The 15,577-nt window shown below is 46.9% G+C and overlaps 5 protein-coding genes across 5 annotated transcripts; 3 read left to right on the forward strand and 2 right to left on the reverse strand.

The window, feature by feature from the left end:
* Positions 1-312: 312 nt before the first annotated feature.
* MCYG_01906 (conserved hypothetical protein) lies at positions 313-1,046 on the forward strand (the record flags this gene model as incomplete). Its single annotated transcript, XM_002848926.1, has 2 exons — positions 313-536; positions 608-1,046. The coding sequence occupies 2 exons, from the start codon at positions 313-315 to the stop codon at positions 1,044-1,046; spliced, it is 663 nt and encodes a 220-aa protein (XP_002848972.1).
* A 927-nt stretch (positions 1,047-1,973) lies between these two features.
* On the reverse strand, positions 1,974-4,863 carry MCYG_01907 (pumilio-family RNA binding repeat protein; the record flags this gene model as incomplete). The annotated part of the gene is made up of 6 exons (XM_002848927.1): positions 1,974-2,163; positions 2,232-2,322; positions 2,396-2,657; positions 2,711-3,337; positions 3,391-4,521; positions 4,765-4,863. The coding sequence occupies 6 exons, from the start codon at positions 4,861-4,863 to the stop codon at positions 1,974-1,976; spliced, it is 2,400 nt and encodes a 799-aa protein (XP_002848973.1).
* Positions 4,864-5,788: 925 nt separating this feature from the next.
* Positions 5,789-8,874, reverse strand: MCYG_01908 (conserved hypothetical protein; the record flags this gene model as incomplete). The annotated part of the gene is made up of 5 exons (XM_002848928.1): positions 5,789-7,005; positions 7,064-7,111; positions 7,385-7,835; positions 7,883-8,526; positions 8,583-8,874. The coding sequence occupies 5 exons, from the start codon at positions 8,872-8,874 to the stop codon at positions 5,789-5,791; spliced, it is 2,652 nt and encodes an 883-aa protein (XP_002848974.1).
* A 1,458-nt stretch (positions 8,875-10,332) lies between these two features.
* On the forward strand, positions 10,333-12,100 carry MCYG_01909 (triose phosphate/phosphate translocator; the record flags this gene model as incomplete). The annotated part of the gene is made up of 2 exons (XM_002848929.1): positions 10,333-10,762; positions 10,826-12,100. The coding sequence occupies 2 exons, from the start codon at positions 10,388-10,390 to the stop codon at positions 12,098-12,100; spliced, it is 1,650 nt and encodes a 549-aa protein (XP_002848975.1).
* An 800-nt stretch (positions 12,101-12,900) lies between these two features.
* MCYG_01910 (NADH-ubiquinone oxidoreductase 78 kDa subunit) lies at positions 12,901-15,484 on the forward strand (the record flags this gene model as incomplete). Its single annotated transcript, XM_002848930.1, has 7 exons — positions 12,901-13,015; positions 13,077-13,100; positions 13,154-13,205; positions 13,267-13,281; positions 13,342-13,364; positions 13,426-15,307; positions 15,376-15,484. 7 exons carry the CDS (start codon positions 12,901-12,903, stop codon positions 15,482-15,484), a joined length of 2,220 nt encoding a protein of 739 aa, XP_002848976.1.
* Positions 15,485-15,577: the final 93 nt, after the last annotated feature.

The following is a 15,577-nucleotide window of genomic DNA, read 5'->3' on the forward strand; positions in this document are numbered from 1 at the left end:
ACACAACAAAAGTTGGAAGTGGCAGTCCTGAAGCGCTTGGACCACGGTAATACGGCATTACATTTTTCCTTCTCCGGTAAGATATTTGTAATGGTACGGTATTTCCGATACAGTTATCTGTGCCTTATTCGAACGTCATTCTTTACGCTCTAACTATTCGACCAACAATTATATATTCTCTTTACTCTAGCCCTTGAAGAAGCAAACAGGCCCTGCTAGCAGAGAGACCTGAGAAGTGACCACCTTTACTATATATCCCGTGACTTGAAATTACCCACGATATATAGTGAAACTCGCATAAATAACCCCGCAATGACATCCCCCGCAATCCCATCTACAGACGCAGCTTCAACGAGCTCAACAGCAAACCCTACCGATATATACCAGAGGTTATCCTCTTACTCTTTCACAGCAGATCCAGAGTTCAAACTCGGGCTAGCAGTTATCCTTGGCCAACCTAGAACTCCCGCAACGGACGAACAGATCAACCGAACAGACGACCTTGTTGTCAAAGCTAAATGTTTCTACTTCTCCAAGTACGTTCGTTAGAAACAAAGATAATGAAATAATACTGTGCGCTTATTAACATAGTCTTTTTTTTCATTAGAAAGTTTGCAATTCAACCGCCAATTGATTACATTTTATATAAACAATGGCTCCAGGAGCAGCCTTTACCATCACAGCCGGATGAGATTATACCCCCATCTTTAAATAATGATAATGAAACAGTGGTGTCAGAATCAATATCCGCATCTGCAACGCAAAACCCGGTCAAATCACAAGAGGAACAACCCGCGTATCCGTCATCTTTTGCACGTATTGTGGAGCTTATCACAACAGGCCAGCCGATACCTGGAATTCAACAGATACCTGATACCGTATTAACAGGTCAGGAAACCGCTAGTACAGCCCAACGAAGGCGGAAGCCTTGGGAGAAAGACGAAGGAGATCAGAAGAGTGATGAGAAAGAAAATGTGAAGAGTGATGGTATCGGCGAGAATGGAGACGGAAGTGGCCCAGTGATTATCGGATCTGTTAATACCTGAAGATTAAAAACCTGGCCTTTCTTTATTAAAAAAATAAGTATGTACAAGGGAGACCTACTTGATACCAGTATTATCATTGGCTCCCCTTCATCGGTTAGAGCTTGAGTATACAAGGCACAGCAGCCGAAAATGGCGTTTTGAGGAGCTAGCCGCTAGCGGCTACATATATATTTTATATACGAGCATCATTTAATTTCTGTTATGCATAGACACCAGTGACTGCAACTGCTGAATAGCGCAACAATTATAAGTCTCTTTTTTGGGGTTTTTTTTGGCAGCTTGCTGCTCTCAATGCTATCATACATAAATTAGCGAATACAAAACATAACGTATTGATGACCAAATAGTCCCTTATCCCTCATATACCCACAATTCATGGTAGTCTTTTTGAGGAGGCTCCCAGCGGAAATGTAACAGATAAATGGTGAAAAGGTAAGGAAGGGATGGCCCCTGATAAAGGAAAAGAGTGAAACTGGTAGAAATACAACACAATATTCCCGCCGAATACAACATGTTGGAAACTGAACCCTTGAGGTAAACCAAAGCACCAGGTAGCTACCCATGCCTATTTTGGATAAGTTCATCTCACAGCAGATATGACAATTTAAGTGAATGAAATGAAGTAAGGTAGGCCCTGACAGGGAAAGGAGTAGTTGAAAAGCAAGAAAAGCAGAGATGAGTAAAAAAGAGAAAGAAAAAGAGGAATCAGATCGGATGTTTGTCAAAGGACCTTAACAAGCCAACGGACAGATATGAGGATTTGGGGCTTTGAACCAAGCGCGACATCCACGTATCCGAGAATCCTAGAAAAAAAGGAAAATAGCTGTAAATTAGACTCCGATATGAGAATCACTTCCGTTACTCGCTGTAGTTGAGCACTGGCAATTGGTGTCATACAGTTGCTGTTAGCGAATGAATAGAAAGGACTCAACGGAATGGAGGGTAGTTGCTACTCCACTGCGAGTTGCGGTTAAACCTAGCACCAGTCATAGGCCCAGGAGCGCGTTCTTCAGGAGAATTAAAGCGGCTGATTTGAATACCTGCTCCTGGCCCAGGTCGAGTAACATGATTTGGGTTACAACAAAGCATGGCAACACGAGATCCAAACTTAGAGCCCCTAAGGGAGACCATATGTTTACTGATAGATATTAGTAAGGAATCATAGGAGGATAAGGATGCACTAACCGAATATGACCCGCAACAAGCTCACGGTGCTGATTTCCAGCATTAAGGAGTATCCACTGGATCAAGTAGTTTCCATATTGGTCTCCAGCAACTATCCAGAGAGTTAGTACAGTTATATGGACAGAATACTGAGTATGGGCACTGACTGTCAATCAAAGGCATACGCGGACGGTCAGGGCGTCCAGTACAGACCCTTGAGAGATACCTGTCAAGAAATTCTGTTCCGCCAATTTTTAGGCACTTCTCTACCACTTTAGAAGCAAATTGGTCCATGCTGTAATCGGTGGCCCAAACCAGGATGTGTTCAATCGCACGACTCTTATCTGGTGGAGCACCATGTTCACAAATGTGCTGGATACACCAATTACCGAACTGACCGTGCGCAAGTAGATCAATTTTTGCGAGAACTTCTTCAATAGCTTGACGCTATAGAACTATTAGCAAGCTGGTCCATTATTATCGGTTAATTGAATGCATACCTTCTCGTCCTCAACGCAATTTTCAAAAATATTTTGGACAACGAGACTCCCAGTCTCGCCCAAGGCAACCTTATGCCACATTCCTCTAAGTGCTTCGTTAACTTTAGCCATAATCTGTGGTGGTTCACCACTCCAACGAAGTTCAAAAAGTTTTTGCCACACATGACAGGCATATCTATGAATCACAGTTTCAGGGATACGGCGAAGAAGTTCGTGGACCATAACCGCTTTATGCTCTTCTGGAACGCAGTCAAATGCTTTTTGGATAACATGACAGCCAAAGGGGTCCATGCTTAGGCTCAAGGTGTTGCCACGGATTGCGTTAGCAATGGATATAACCTGTTCGGGAGTGCCATGCTCAAAGCAGCGCTGAACCAGGAAGTTACCAAAGCGATTAATCATTAAGGGGTATGCTTGGTTTGCAATTGCTTCAATAATTTCGTACTTCTGTTCAGAAGTACCAACTTTGAGCTTTTGCTGGAGGAAGATAGACGCTTGCTGATCGTTGTTGCAAACGATCTTGTCCACGATATACTTCCAGTCGCAAGATACGCTTTTGTCTAGCAGACGACGATAATTCAAAGGCTCAAGTGGAGACACGTAGGTCGAACCAGCTCCGGAAGTTGCCTGTAATAGAATTAGCCGATGCATTTGACATCGAACAGTATCCGAATACTTACTGAGGGTGTCCATGATCCAGGGGTAGGAGGGAAAGCAGTAAACTCCGCCGCCATTGGAGATAAAGGCGTGCCAATTGGACGAGGTTGATACGTGTTGGTACTTGGAAATGCATTCTGTGGTTGAAACGTTCCAACCTGTTGCTGGCTAGTTGGCCTAGGGATAGAACTAGCAGGAGCCAAAGATGGGGAAAATGCACCCCATGGTGACGTCTGGGGAGGAAAGCATGAAGCTGCACGGCTAGCTTGCGTAGCACGGCGGCTACTAGGTCCTTGAATCTGAGGAACTGGCTCGGCTGAATATCGGTTGTCAAACCCATAGGGTGGACTTCCATGTCCGGAAAATATACGTTGGTTGAGAGGAAACCCAGCCTGGGGGTTATATCCTGGCTGATTAGTGCGATTTCCCCAATTACGGCCAGCATCAGCATTGACGCTGGTATCATGTATCATAAAATCACGATGAATCTTGTCAGCATTACCAAAGGTATTCACTGGTGGTTGAGATTGAGCGCTCCAGAGGCCACAAGCCCTATTGTATCCTCCAGCAGAGAGGGCGTCTGAGATATCAGAGTGAGCATCGTCTTGTATCGCCCACTGTTCTTGGCGCTGGTTAAACTGGCGGGTGGACGCATTGAATGCATTCTGCAAGTTGCTGATTGTCTGCTCAGTAATTTCACGGCCGCCGAAGTCAACTTCAGATGGTGGCCCCATAGCTTGGTCCAGTGTGTGTTTGATAACACGAGTCTGGGCAAGCTCTTGCTCCTGCAAAGCAATACGAGAATTTGCAGCTTCCAATTCTTGCTGCAAGCGGAGCATCTCCTGAGCATCCATCCCTTTCCCAGTGTTCACAACATTCTGCCGGGCATTCAGGTTTGGCTGACTACCCGAGCCGGATGGGATGGATCCTTCAAACGCAGAAGCTGAGTCTCCCAGGTTCGCAAGGGTAGAATTATTTTCTCCCGAGGGCTGTTTTGCTAAACAGGAATGGGTATCTGAGGACTTGGTGGCCGGATTTCCAGCAGAGCCAGTAGACTTGCTGTCCTTTGGGGATAGCTTTGCAAGGATTTGATCCATAACAGACTGTTGTGAAAAGGAGGGGGCTGAAGAGCCGGCCTGTGCAGCCTTCATTTTCTAGTAAAGTTAGCATATGTTTATACCATGAAGGGTATATTATGATACGAGCCATGGTCTGTCTACCTTGTCGTCCACAACTGGAGTGTTTTGAATATTCCCAAGCTTTGACGAGACAAGGGGATTAGTTCCAGTATCAGTCGAGCCTAGATTCATCGTTCCCTTTTGTAGAGTTAGAAAATTCCCAAATCATCAATAACAGGGATCTATCAACCAAAAGGGCGTGTACCAGGAGAGACTTACCGAGCCAAAACGTCCATGAGGTGCAATGTTGCCTGCAGTGGGGTCAATGTGAGCCTGGAACTGGATAGACGGTTTTCGAGACGCGTTAGAGGACTCCATGATTTTATAAGACATGACCAAGACGATCTTGACACACTTTTTCGGACTAAGTAGGGGGAAAAGATCTGTAGATAAGGCGAGATCCTCGAGTGGCTGGTCCAAGTCAAGCAGCTCAGAGAAGATAAGGAGGTAGAATAATATGCAAAGAAGCGAAAAGCCACCCACCAGGCTCTGGTATCACAACAAACTCGTGAAAAGGAGACGCCTCAACGTGTATGAGGGATCGAAAGCAGGGCAAAATCGAACGAGCTGTAGAGCCAGAGGATGAGAGGTAGAGAAAACACCAAGCAAGTATGCAGGAAAATAGATGGAAGAAGTTTTTAGGCGGAGAGAGGGAAGAAGATCTGAAGAAGAAAATAAAGCAGAAAGAGCCGATTAAAAGGGCAAGTATGAGCAGAGATCAAGATACATGGAACAAAATAACAAAGAGGGCAAGGAAGGCAAGCTGGCGAGCAGCAGAAGGCGAGGTTGAGGTTGGAGAGAGCGCGATGTAGTGGAAGAAGAGAAGAAGAAGAAAAAGCTGGAGGTTGAAGTTGAGATTGTGGGCATTGCCGAAAAAGGAAGGGCGGTGACAGAAGACAAGGTGGGAAAAAGTCTAAGTGCTTACTTAGTCGCTCAGTAAGCGCTTGAGATCCAGCATGTTCCTCAGGCATACACCAGCAGGGAAGTATATGGTGTGTATTCCAGACAGCTATGTGCTTGTTTATCTCACTACATGGGGGTATATCCTATATATTATAAGGTATCAGGGTATTATGCTAAAGGGAACATAACGGCAACCTATATAAGATCGATAAAAGGAGACACACATGTATGTGACATATATTATGCCATTATTAAAGAGCTGTTTATTGCATGGTGTTAGTAAACACACCTTGTATCTAGTACCAAGCTCGCAGACGCCATCTAGCAGAAGCCTATCTACTCAAGAAACATAGGATGCGGCAGAAATCTTCCACTCGGAGTCGAAAAATCCCGCAGCATAGAGAGAGCCTTGTCCCTTCAAGGGAGTACCCTTATTGACAACCACAAAGTCGGGTTGGCCGACTCCCGTCAGGACAGGGACCAGACGAGCGGCTTGCTGTAGGCCGGCCATGTCGTACCCCCAGATCACCAACTCGAGCCGTTCATTTTCTAAAGGCCGCAGGAAGATGGCGCCGAGACCCATCTCGAAGGGATATTTTGTTGTACCCTCAGGAGCATTTACGGCCAATGCATCCGCGGTAAGGGAGATGGGATACGTATCAGCCGTATACCCTTCGGGCTGGCTACCAAGCAAAATGGTAACAATGTTACCTGTCTGGTTATCCACCGTAGAGTTTGCTGCAGGTGCAGTGTATGAGACAATGCAATCGGCGGACAAATACTGAAATAAGTTCCGGCATGTTTGTAGTGCGAGGTCCTCAGTCCCCTTAGCCCTGGAAGTCACGGTAAACGGTGCTTGTGTGCGGAGAAAAGCATTCACACCGGTCTGCCGGCCGTACCTCTGCGAAATAGTTTGCCACGAACCGCTCTCGGCCGTCCACTTCCCAGTGCTATCTTGCGTGTACCATGTTGTGGTAGAGTTGCTAGGGGTGATAGGGAATTTATCCGAGCCATCAATTTGAATATGCAATGGAACTTGTGATCTGATTGCATTGGGTTCCAAGTGGAAGCGACGGATATTCCGTGTTTTTAACTTCCAGATTCCATCGCTGGTTGAATTTCGTTCAACCTCAACCGAACCAGCACGATCAGGGGTACGCGACTGGTCAATATAGATACCTCCCCTAGAGCCCATATGGCCTGCAGGGGGAATGATGATCGAGAATCTGGGAGGGAGAAGATCGGTGGCATTCGGGCGCTTGACATAGGTATAATAAAAGTCCTTGAGGAAATCGGAGGTCATAATCCCATCATACCAATGGTTTTTGCCCGGGACTTCGTGGTATTTCGAAGGGGAGCCATTCTCTTGCAACAATCTATGCATCAGGCGGGAATGATATACCACCACATTGTCGTCGGATGCACCGTGCTGCTGGTAGACAGGAATTCCAGCGAAATTGTTGACCAGAAGTTCATGTTTGAAGTCCTGGCGGGCTCGATAAAATATGGATGCCAGTAAAGAGTCCGTATTATGCCACATTGAATACGGAACGTAATCTTTTTGAGTAGAGTAATCAATTTGGTGCCAAAATTATGAAGGGGTACAATGACATACTTTCGATTGACGTATAGCCCGCAACAGGAGCCGCAGCAATGATGTTATCTGGATAATGAGAGATGGTATACCAAGTTCCCTGGCCTGTTATTCGTTAGCTATTTAGATTATTACCCAGTCTGAGTCTGCGGGTAGACTTACCGCCGTTTGAATGTCCAGCCACAATCCAGTCTCCTTCTATCACCCCAGGTCCACTCCAGCCAGCGTTTTTGATCCAGTCTTTAAGCGCTAACACCGAATTCTGTAAGTCGGCAAAACCCCAAGTGTCTAGAAAAGAGTCAGTTAACCAAGTAACATAATAATTGTAAGATTAAAACTTACGCCAATCATCTCCGCTCCAAGGGGTGACACCACTGGGAAACAGAGTCCAGGCACAAATATCAGATACTCCATCGAGCATGGTCCGAATAATCTCATCGCTTGCTGCTTGCCCTGCTCCATGGAGGCCTAGCAGTACCGGAAGTTTTGCTCCCTCAACAGATTTACATTCCGGGGAAGTTGGGGGCCTCATAGTTGCATATGATACCACTCCTCCCGGTTGTATAAAGGTATTTTGTTGAACCTCGGATATTTTTCGACGTGTAAAGTTGATCGAAAGGGTTTGGGTCTTCTGAACGTTAGGACTTCCGGAAATTGTATATTCGAAATATAAATCAAGCGGAGATGGAACGTTGGTTTTAACGTTCGGTTCGATAGTGAAACCAACGGCGCGAGACTGTGTCCCTTCCAACTTCACAGTGCCGTTCAACAGCTTCAAGCTAAAGGCCGGGGCCTACATACTGTTAAATGTATACTCCAAGGAGGCTGTAGGATAATTACCTGTGCTCCAGCTGCTTTAATGCCTACCACCTTGACAGAGTTTCCCATTGCGTTGTGAAGAGTGACGGAAGCATAAGGGCTTATCAAACGATTATCAACAACATCAGCAACCAAAATGCTTTTACTGTCCACGTTTAACTGTTTAGGCATGTTGTGTGCGATGAGGGTGGCGTTGATATACGGTTCACCAACTGCACCGAGAGCCCGAACATCACGGACCACGCGAAGATCAACGGTATGATTTCCGGGAGCCAGATCCAAGAGAACCGGTGCTCTGCGGAAACCAAAGAAATCACCGCCAAAGTAAGACTTATTGTCAATCCGGTACTCCCAGATCCTATCTGTATACAAAGCAACCAAAGAGTTATTAGTGTCGGGTATAGTCAAGATTCCGCGAGCCCAAGCTTGGTACTGCTTTGCATCCCATCCATACACTTCCTGAAGAGACGTCAGGTTGTCTGGTGGTAAGCTGATATGCAGGATAGTCTCCTTTTGGCTAGAGGTTGAATTAACAGAGGCAGACGCTGTCGACCAATTTGCAACACCATTAAGCCCGAGAGAGCTGGTAAAATTGGCCATTGGGTCATAATGAAGGGATTGGAATCCACCATAGGCCTCGAGGGGGTCGGCCCCCCATGATGATTCTAGTAAGCGATGTCATTAAGTGTTCATATGCTTGGTGATATAGTAGACTACTGACCTCTCGTGCCTATCTCAAAGGGCCCAAGAACTTGCCATGTTTTTGAAAAGCTAGGCTCATCGTCAAGCAATGGATCTGGGTCATCTTTCGCCGAGCTGGCTGCGTCAACGCCGCGGCATGTCAACAGAGGGATGCAGACCCAGGTGGCTATCTGGGAATATCTCATGCTGCCTAGATATCCTGTTCCCACAAAGCTGTTGAACGTGTTGGTTCCTAGCGTATGAGGAGATAAGTTGGTAAGGCCCTGAAGCCATTGAGAGCATACAGACAATGTCCAGAGAAATGCTGGCATTATATGTATTTTCACCTCGCAGATCTATGTTTTCTATTGTTCTGAATAATTGCGTCCTGGACTGGCTAGAGTATCACTAAGTTATCAAAAAATTAAGAAGCTCGACAATTTTTTGGGATTATTCGAAACCAGACAACAGCTCAAGCCCCGATCCAGAATATACCGCCTTGGCTGGAGGCATTTCCCCTCACTATGACGGCCCGATTGAAAGGTCAGCTGGATGGCGCATTTGGGGATTTGCGGCCAGACTAGCAGGTTATCTTTTTTTGTATAGCTTCGTTCAACGTCAACACGCCAGGCGTGAAAATCGACGCCTCCTTTTGAGGGAACGAGTAGCAAACAGTAGTAAATCACCATAGGAAATATGGGCTAACTGATTTCTCAGTCAGTTAGAACTGCTAATCCCGTTAAGTTCCAGTGGTACTGTGCACAATCTGAAAAATATGATATTCAAGTAGCCTAGCATTCTAGACTGGTGGCGCACGACTCGATATTACAACGGGGGGGTATAATGCAATATTCCCGTATATCCGTTCGCCTCATCTTGATGCTGCTTTCTTTGCGGGGTTCACCGACATTCTGTCAGCCATTTTAGCATGAGATTATCCATTCCCAGGTTTTATTTTCAGTAGGTTACCACTTGGGCCCCTGTCAGGTTGAACAAGACGGCGTCCTTTTCACTCATCTGGACGCATGGAGTAATTCCTTCGGGTATACTAGCGAGTGAGAAACCGAGGAGCCGGCCATTCTGACCGGTCGAGAGTTCCCGAATGGAAGTTAGTTTAGCATACCAAAAAAGCTAGTGGCGCTAGGGTATCTTTCTTGAAGGAGGGTGACAGCTGCGTCGTGAGAGTGGTTTTGCCTTTGGGGAAAACGAGACGAGAGCAAGGTCCAATGGAGGCTCAAAACTTGGTTTTTTGGGTTGAACGCGGTCCGTCACGTGGAGAGTTACAGCCGCCGCTTATGTAACTGAGCACTGATATAAATAGATAGGGTGTCTAGCCAAATAGATGGCCATTACCCCTTACTCCAAGTTCAGTATGAAGCAATTAATCGCTAGACAACGATTGCCATACCAGGTATTACCGAAACAGACGCTGTTGGAGTAGTTTAAAATGTCTGATGTCAAAAATCTGGAGTAGTTGGACAGCATACTATCATGTGACTTTTCCACGTGATAACCTGGTCCTCGTTCCTTGTCGAAGGAGATGAGACATATTCTTTGTTTATGTCTCTGTTTTCTCGTATCGATGTCTGTCCGTTATTCTATTATTATCTCTACTATCTTTACATGGCATGTAACTGTATCCCTGGATATATTTTGCGTCCATTAATAGCTGCTGACTCATCCACTCGCCCATAAGCTCTCGAAAACACGTGTTTCATTGGCCAATCAGAAGCGTCTCTCCCTCTTCCTTGTACACGCATCCATCTCCATAACTTTTCTGGTGGAAGGAAGAGAAAATGGTGATACGTCCAACCACGACGCATCACCGAGTTGTTCAAGCTGATAATGAGCGTGATAACGCTTGTCGATACACGGCAGCAGAAGTCTTCAGCTCCGCCGCCCTCCTGGAAACCTCAAATGACTGCCGACACCTCCACGACCGAAAAGTTCCCTAGTCTGGGCGATGACGACGCACTGAACGAGCAGCAAGAAGAGAGCGTTTTCTTGCCGTCTACCGTCAAATACGCGGGGGAACCGCTATGGCGGCCACGGAAGAATAGTGCATACTCGCGCGGGCCACCGCCGGGTGAGCGTTCGCATCGTCCACGGAAGAGCTTCAGTGAGGCTCTGGGGTCATTCAGGACCCGGGGGACGAGTGTCAGCATGAACGCTCAGGACCTAGCTGAGTCGTTAAAGGCGCCGATTTCCTATAAACTTATCGTGAGTATGGATCAAAGAGGCTGGAAGCTGTGGCTGACCTGTTCCGCTAATTGACTTGTCCAGGGTCTTTGCTTAGTCTGGTACATGACATCAGCGCTCACAAACACATCCTCAAAATCCATCCTCATAGCTCTACCGAAACCCATTACGCTCACGATCGTTCAATTTGCATTTGTATCAACATGGTGTCTCTTCCTCGCATATCTCGCTTCTGTGTTTCCTATACTAAAAACCGCCGTGCCCGTTCTCAAAAATAAAATCCGCTATCCTTCATATGCTATCATCTCGACAGCTCTGCCTTTGGCCGGTTTCCAGCTGCTAGGTCACATACTCAGTTCCATGTCGACCTCACAGATCCCCGTTTCACTGGTCCATACCATCAAAGGGCTGTCTCCACTCTTTACTGTCCTTGCTTATCGTATCTTCTTTCGAATCCGATATGCTAGGGCCACCTACCTCTCCCTCGTCCCCCTCACTCTGGGTGTTATGCTTGCCTGCTCTGCAGGGTTCTCGACAAACCTCTTTGGCATAATCTGTGCACTTGCAGCCGCTCTGGTTTTCGTGGCCCAGAATATATTTTCAAAGAAGCTATTTAACGAGGCAGCACGTGCAGAAGCAGACGGCCAGTCGCCAGGGGATAGTACCAAATTAGACAAGCTAAACCTCTTATGCTACTGTTCCGGTCTCGCCTTCATCTTGACACTACCGATATGGTTCCTATCCGAAGGCTACCCTCTCATGATCGATATCTTGTCCTCTGGTTCTATCAGCCTATCAAATAAGAGAGGTGCACTTGACCACGGCCCTTTGATGCTAGAGTTCATCTTCAACGGTGTCTTCCACTTTGCCCAGAACATCATGGCGTTCGTCTTACTCTCCATGATATCACCAGTCTCATACTCCGTCGCCTCCCTTATCAAGCGAGTTTTCGTTGTCGTCGTCGCCATCGTTTGGTTCGGCAATTCAACCACACCCATACAGGCGTTTGGTATTGCCCTCACCTTTCTCGGTCTCTATCTATACGACAGGAACAAGCAGGACGATGCTGCAGACAGACGGGCCAACGCAGACCACTTCCATAAAAAGGATTCCATCCTTCCTCTCAACAATGCTTCAAATGGTTCCGCCAAGGCATGGAATTCAAACGGTTACACCTTCCCATCCCCAGCGGTTGGTGGTCTTGGAATCCATCCGACGGACATGAATGGCAAAAAGGAAGACGATAAGACCAACGGCGTTTCGAGGAGGAATAGTATTGCTCGGCCCTGGTTACCACCAGGAACCAAGCAAGAGTTCACATGGCAACCGGGCGATGCATCATCCCAGCCTCAGAAGTAATATATGTTCATGCTACCAATCATGTTATTTTTTTTCTTTCAGGGTTTGTGGAGTTTAGAAGGGATTCGGGACATAGTTTTTCTTCCCCTGTTTATTCTTGTTAATACTTTACTTCCTTTTAATTGCACGAACGGCGTCCTGCAGACGGCGGATCCCAACGCCTTCTCTGATTTTTGGTAACTCGGAGGATTGGATAGAATCTATATACCTTATGGCTCCATTAGTTTGGAGCGAGAGAGAAATTATTATATATAATTCGAATTTGCAGTTGAATCCATTCAGATACTCCTTTGTAATGATAGCACGCATGTAGCATCCGTCGGTAAGGAACAGCTCCATAACTAGGCCAACAAGTCGACCCTAGGGCGCTCCAGCTACGGTGCAAGAACTGCTCTCGGATCACACTGTAGAGGAGGAAGGGCTGGCATCCTCTCCGAAGAGAGCGTACCCTCCACCTACAATAATCTATGTCCGTTAAAAATGAGTTGAAGAAAGAAAAGAAAAAGAAGAAATCAAAGCGTGAAGAAATAATTTTTATGTCGATATAAGCGCGGATGTCAAGTTCTTCCGCTCCGTGACAATCTACCAATCAAATGCAGAGGATTTGAATGAAGGGCCAGAGAGAAGCAAAAGAATAAGCAACAAATAAAGTCGAAAGCAGAAAGACGTCCAAGTCTTTCTCTCGCATCGCTCGCATAGCAAGGCCATCCACCGTCACGCAGCCTTCACGGTTCACGACTCTCCCTCTATTTCGGTGTTCTGCTCTTGCTCAGGTTGATTTTTATTTCACTTCATCAGCCATGCGGCCACAATTGTTCCGTGTCGCCGCACGATCAAGGAGATGGACGGCTCTCAATTACTCTCGTCCTTTCAGCACGACGGGCGCCAGGCAGGCGGAAGTTGAAGTTACAATTGGTCAGTTGTCGGCATATTAAGCTTCTCCGGATGATCTGCTAACTGGTTATTGATGTTTTAGATGGCAAGAAGGTATCGATAGAAGGTACTGCGCGCACCCCACGGCTATTCATAACGATATACTAACTAGCCATATAGCTGGTTCCGCACTTATCCAAGCCTGTGAGAAGGCTGGATCAACTGTCCCTAGGTATGCTTGCCCTTGCGTTGGCTATGCTATATTGGATTTAAGTTGCTAATTGTTGCCGTAGATATTGTTACCATGAGTGAGTATATATAACCCATATTAACTGAAAAAAAGAACATCGCTGAACATTTCAAAAAAGGAAACTATTGATTGCAGGAAACTGTACGATAACACTGAATCCTTGGAGTGTCCTGATCAAATGGCTTACAATTTCTTGATTTAGGCCGAATGTGTCTTGTTGAAGTCGAGAGGGCCCCCAAGCCAGTCGCCTCCTGTGCATGGCCCGTTCAACCCGGAATGGTAGTCAAGACGAACTCGCCTCTAGTACATAAAGCCAGAGAAGGTGTGATGGAATTTTTACTTGCCAACCATCCACTCGACTGCCCCATTTGTGACCAGGGAGGAGAATGTGATCTCCAGGATCAGTCGATGAGATATGGTGCCGACAGAGGAAGATTCCATGAGGTCGGAGGAAAGCGTGCCGTCGAGGACAAGAACATTGGTCCTTTGATCAAAACTTCCATGAACAGATGTATTCACTGCACACGATGCGTTCGCTTTGCTAATGATGTGGCTGGTGCCCCCGAGTTGGGAACTACCGGACGGGGAAACGATATGCAGATTGGAACCTATCTGGAGAAGAACTTGGACTCCGAATTGTCTGCAAACGTAATCGACCTGTGTCCGGTTGGGGCATTGACTTCGAAGCCGTATGCTTTCCGTGCCAGACCATGGGAACTCAAGCACACTGAGAGCATTGACGTTCTCGATGCACTTGGTTCCAATATCACTATCGACACCCGAGGAATGGAGGTCATGCGCGTCCAGCCCAGACTTAATGATGAGGTTAACGAGGAATGGATCAACGACAAGACTAGATTTGCATGCGATGGTCTCAAGACTCAGAGGCTCACTACTCCTCTCATCCGCCGGGATAACAAGTTTGTTCCTGCAACCTGGGAGCAAGCTTTGACTGAAATTGGAAATGCACACAAGTCGCTATCCCCCAAGGGCAATGAGTTCAAGGCTATCGCTGGCCACTTAATTGAGACTGAATCTCTCGTTGCTATGAAAGACCTCGCCAACAAACTCGGATCCGAAAATCTTGCTCTGGACCAAGCTGGTGGCAGCCAGCCTATTGCTCACGGAGTTGATATTAGGTCTAACTACCTTTTTAACTCCAAAATCTTTGGAATTGAAGAAGCAGATGCTATGCTCCTGGTCGGTACCAACCCTCGCCACGAAGCTGCCGTTCTCAACGCTCGTATTCGTAAACAATACCTCCGTTCTAACCTTGAGATCGGTCTTGTTGGAGAGTCCTTCGAAAGCACTTTTGAATTCGAACATCTCGGAACCGATGCCGCTGCCCTGAAGACTACCCTTACCGGAGCATTCGGAAAGAAACTTGCCGCCGCAAAGAAACCCATGATCATCGTTGGAAGCGCAGTTGCAGAACATCCTGATGCCAAGGCCATATTCGAAACAATTGGATCTTTCATTGATAAGAACACCGCGAAATTCATCACCCCAGAATGGCAAGGCTACAACGTTTTGCAGCGTGTTGCATCTCGAGGTGGAGCTTACGAAGTCGGTTTCACCACCCCATCTACCGAAGTCGCCAATACCGCACCCAAGATGGTCTGGCTACTCGGTGCTGACGAGATCAGCGAATCCGATATCCCAAAGGGTGCCTTCGTTATTTACCAGGGTCACCATGGTGACCGTGGTGCCCAACTCGCAGATGTCGTTCTACCAGGCGCCGCCTACACTGAAAAGAGTGGAACATACGTCAACACTGAAGGTCGTGTTCAAATGACCCGTGCCGCCACCTCTCTCGCTGGAGCTGCCCGAGAAGATTGGAAGATCATCCGAGCAGTCAGCGAGTTCCTCAGCGCTCCATTGCCATATGACGATGTTGAAATGCTGAGAGATCGCATGGAGGAAATCAGCCCTGCCCTGCGAAGATATGATATCGTCGAGCCCTCATCTCTCGCCACATTGAGCAAAGTGCAGCTGGTAGACCAAAACCGAGGCAGCAAAGCAACCGGTGCTCCACTGAAGAAGCCAATCGAGAATTTCTACTTCACAGACGTTATTTCCAGAAGGTATGTATTTAATCCGCCTTCCCATTCTCCCTTTTGCTAATTCACCAATATACTGACTTACTCCACAGCTCAACGACCATGGCAAGATGTTCGGCCGCCAAAGAAACTGGAAACCCAGAAACCAACTTTATGGCTGCGGGCGAGAGCTCAGCTACAGCCCAAGCGGTTCAAGGCTAAAGTCTTAGATATATCTACCTCCTTCCCCTAGCCCTGTCCCCCCCATGCATTCCCTGCCGTTGTCAAAACAACCTGATTCTATGTACTCTCTTT

Source organism: Microsporum canis, genomic scaffold (genome assembly GCF_000151145.1).
Source record: "Microsporum canis CBS 113480 supercont1.2 genomic scaffold, whole genome shotgun sequence".
Taxonomy (NCBI): Eukaryota; Fungi; Ascomycota; class Eurotiomycetes; order Onygenales; family Arthrodermataceae; genus Microsporum; species Microsporum canis.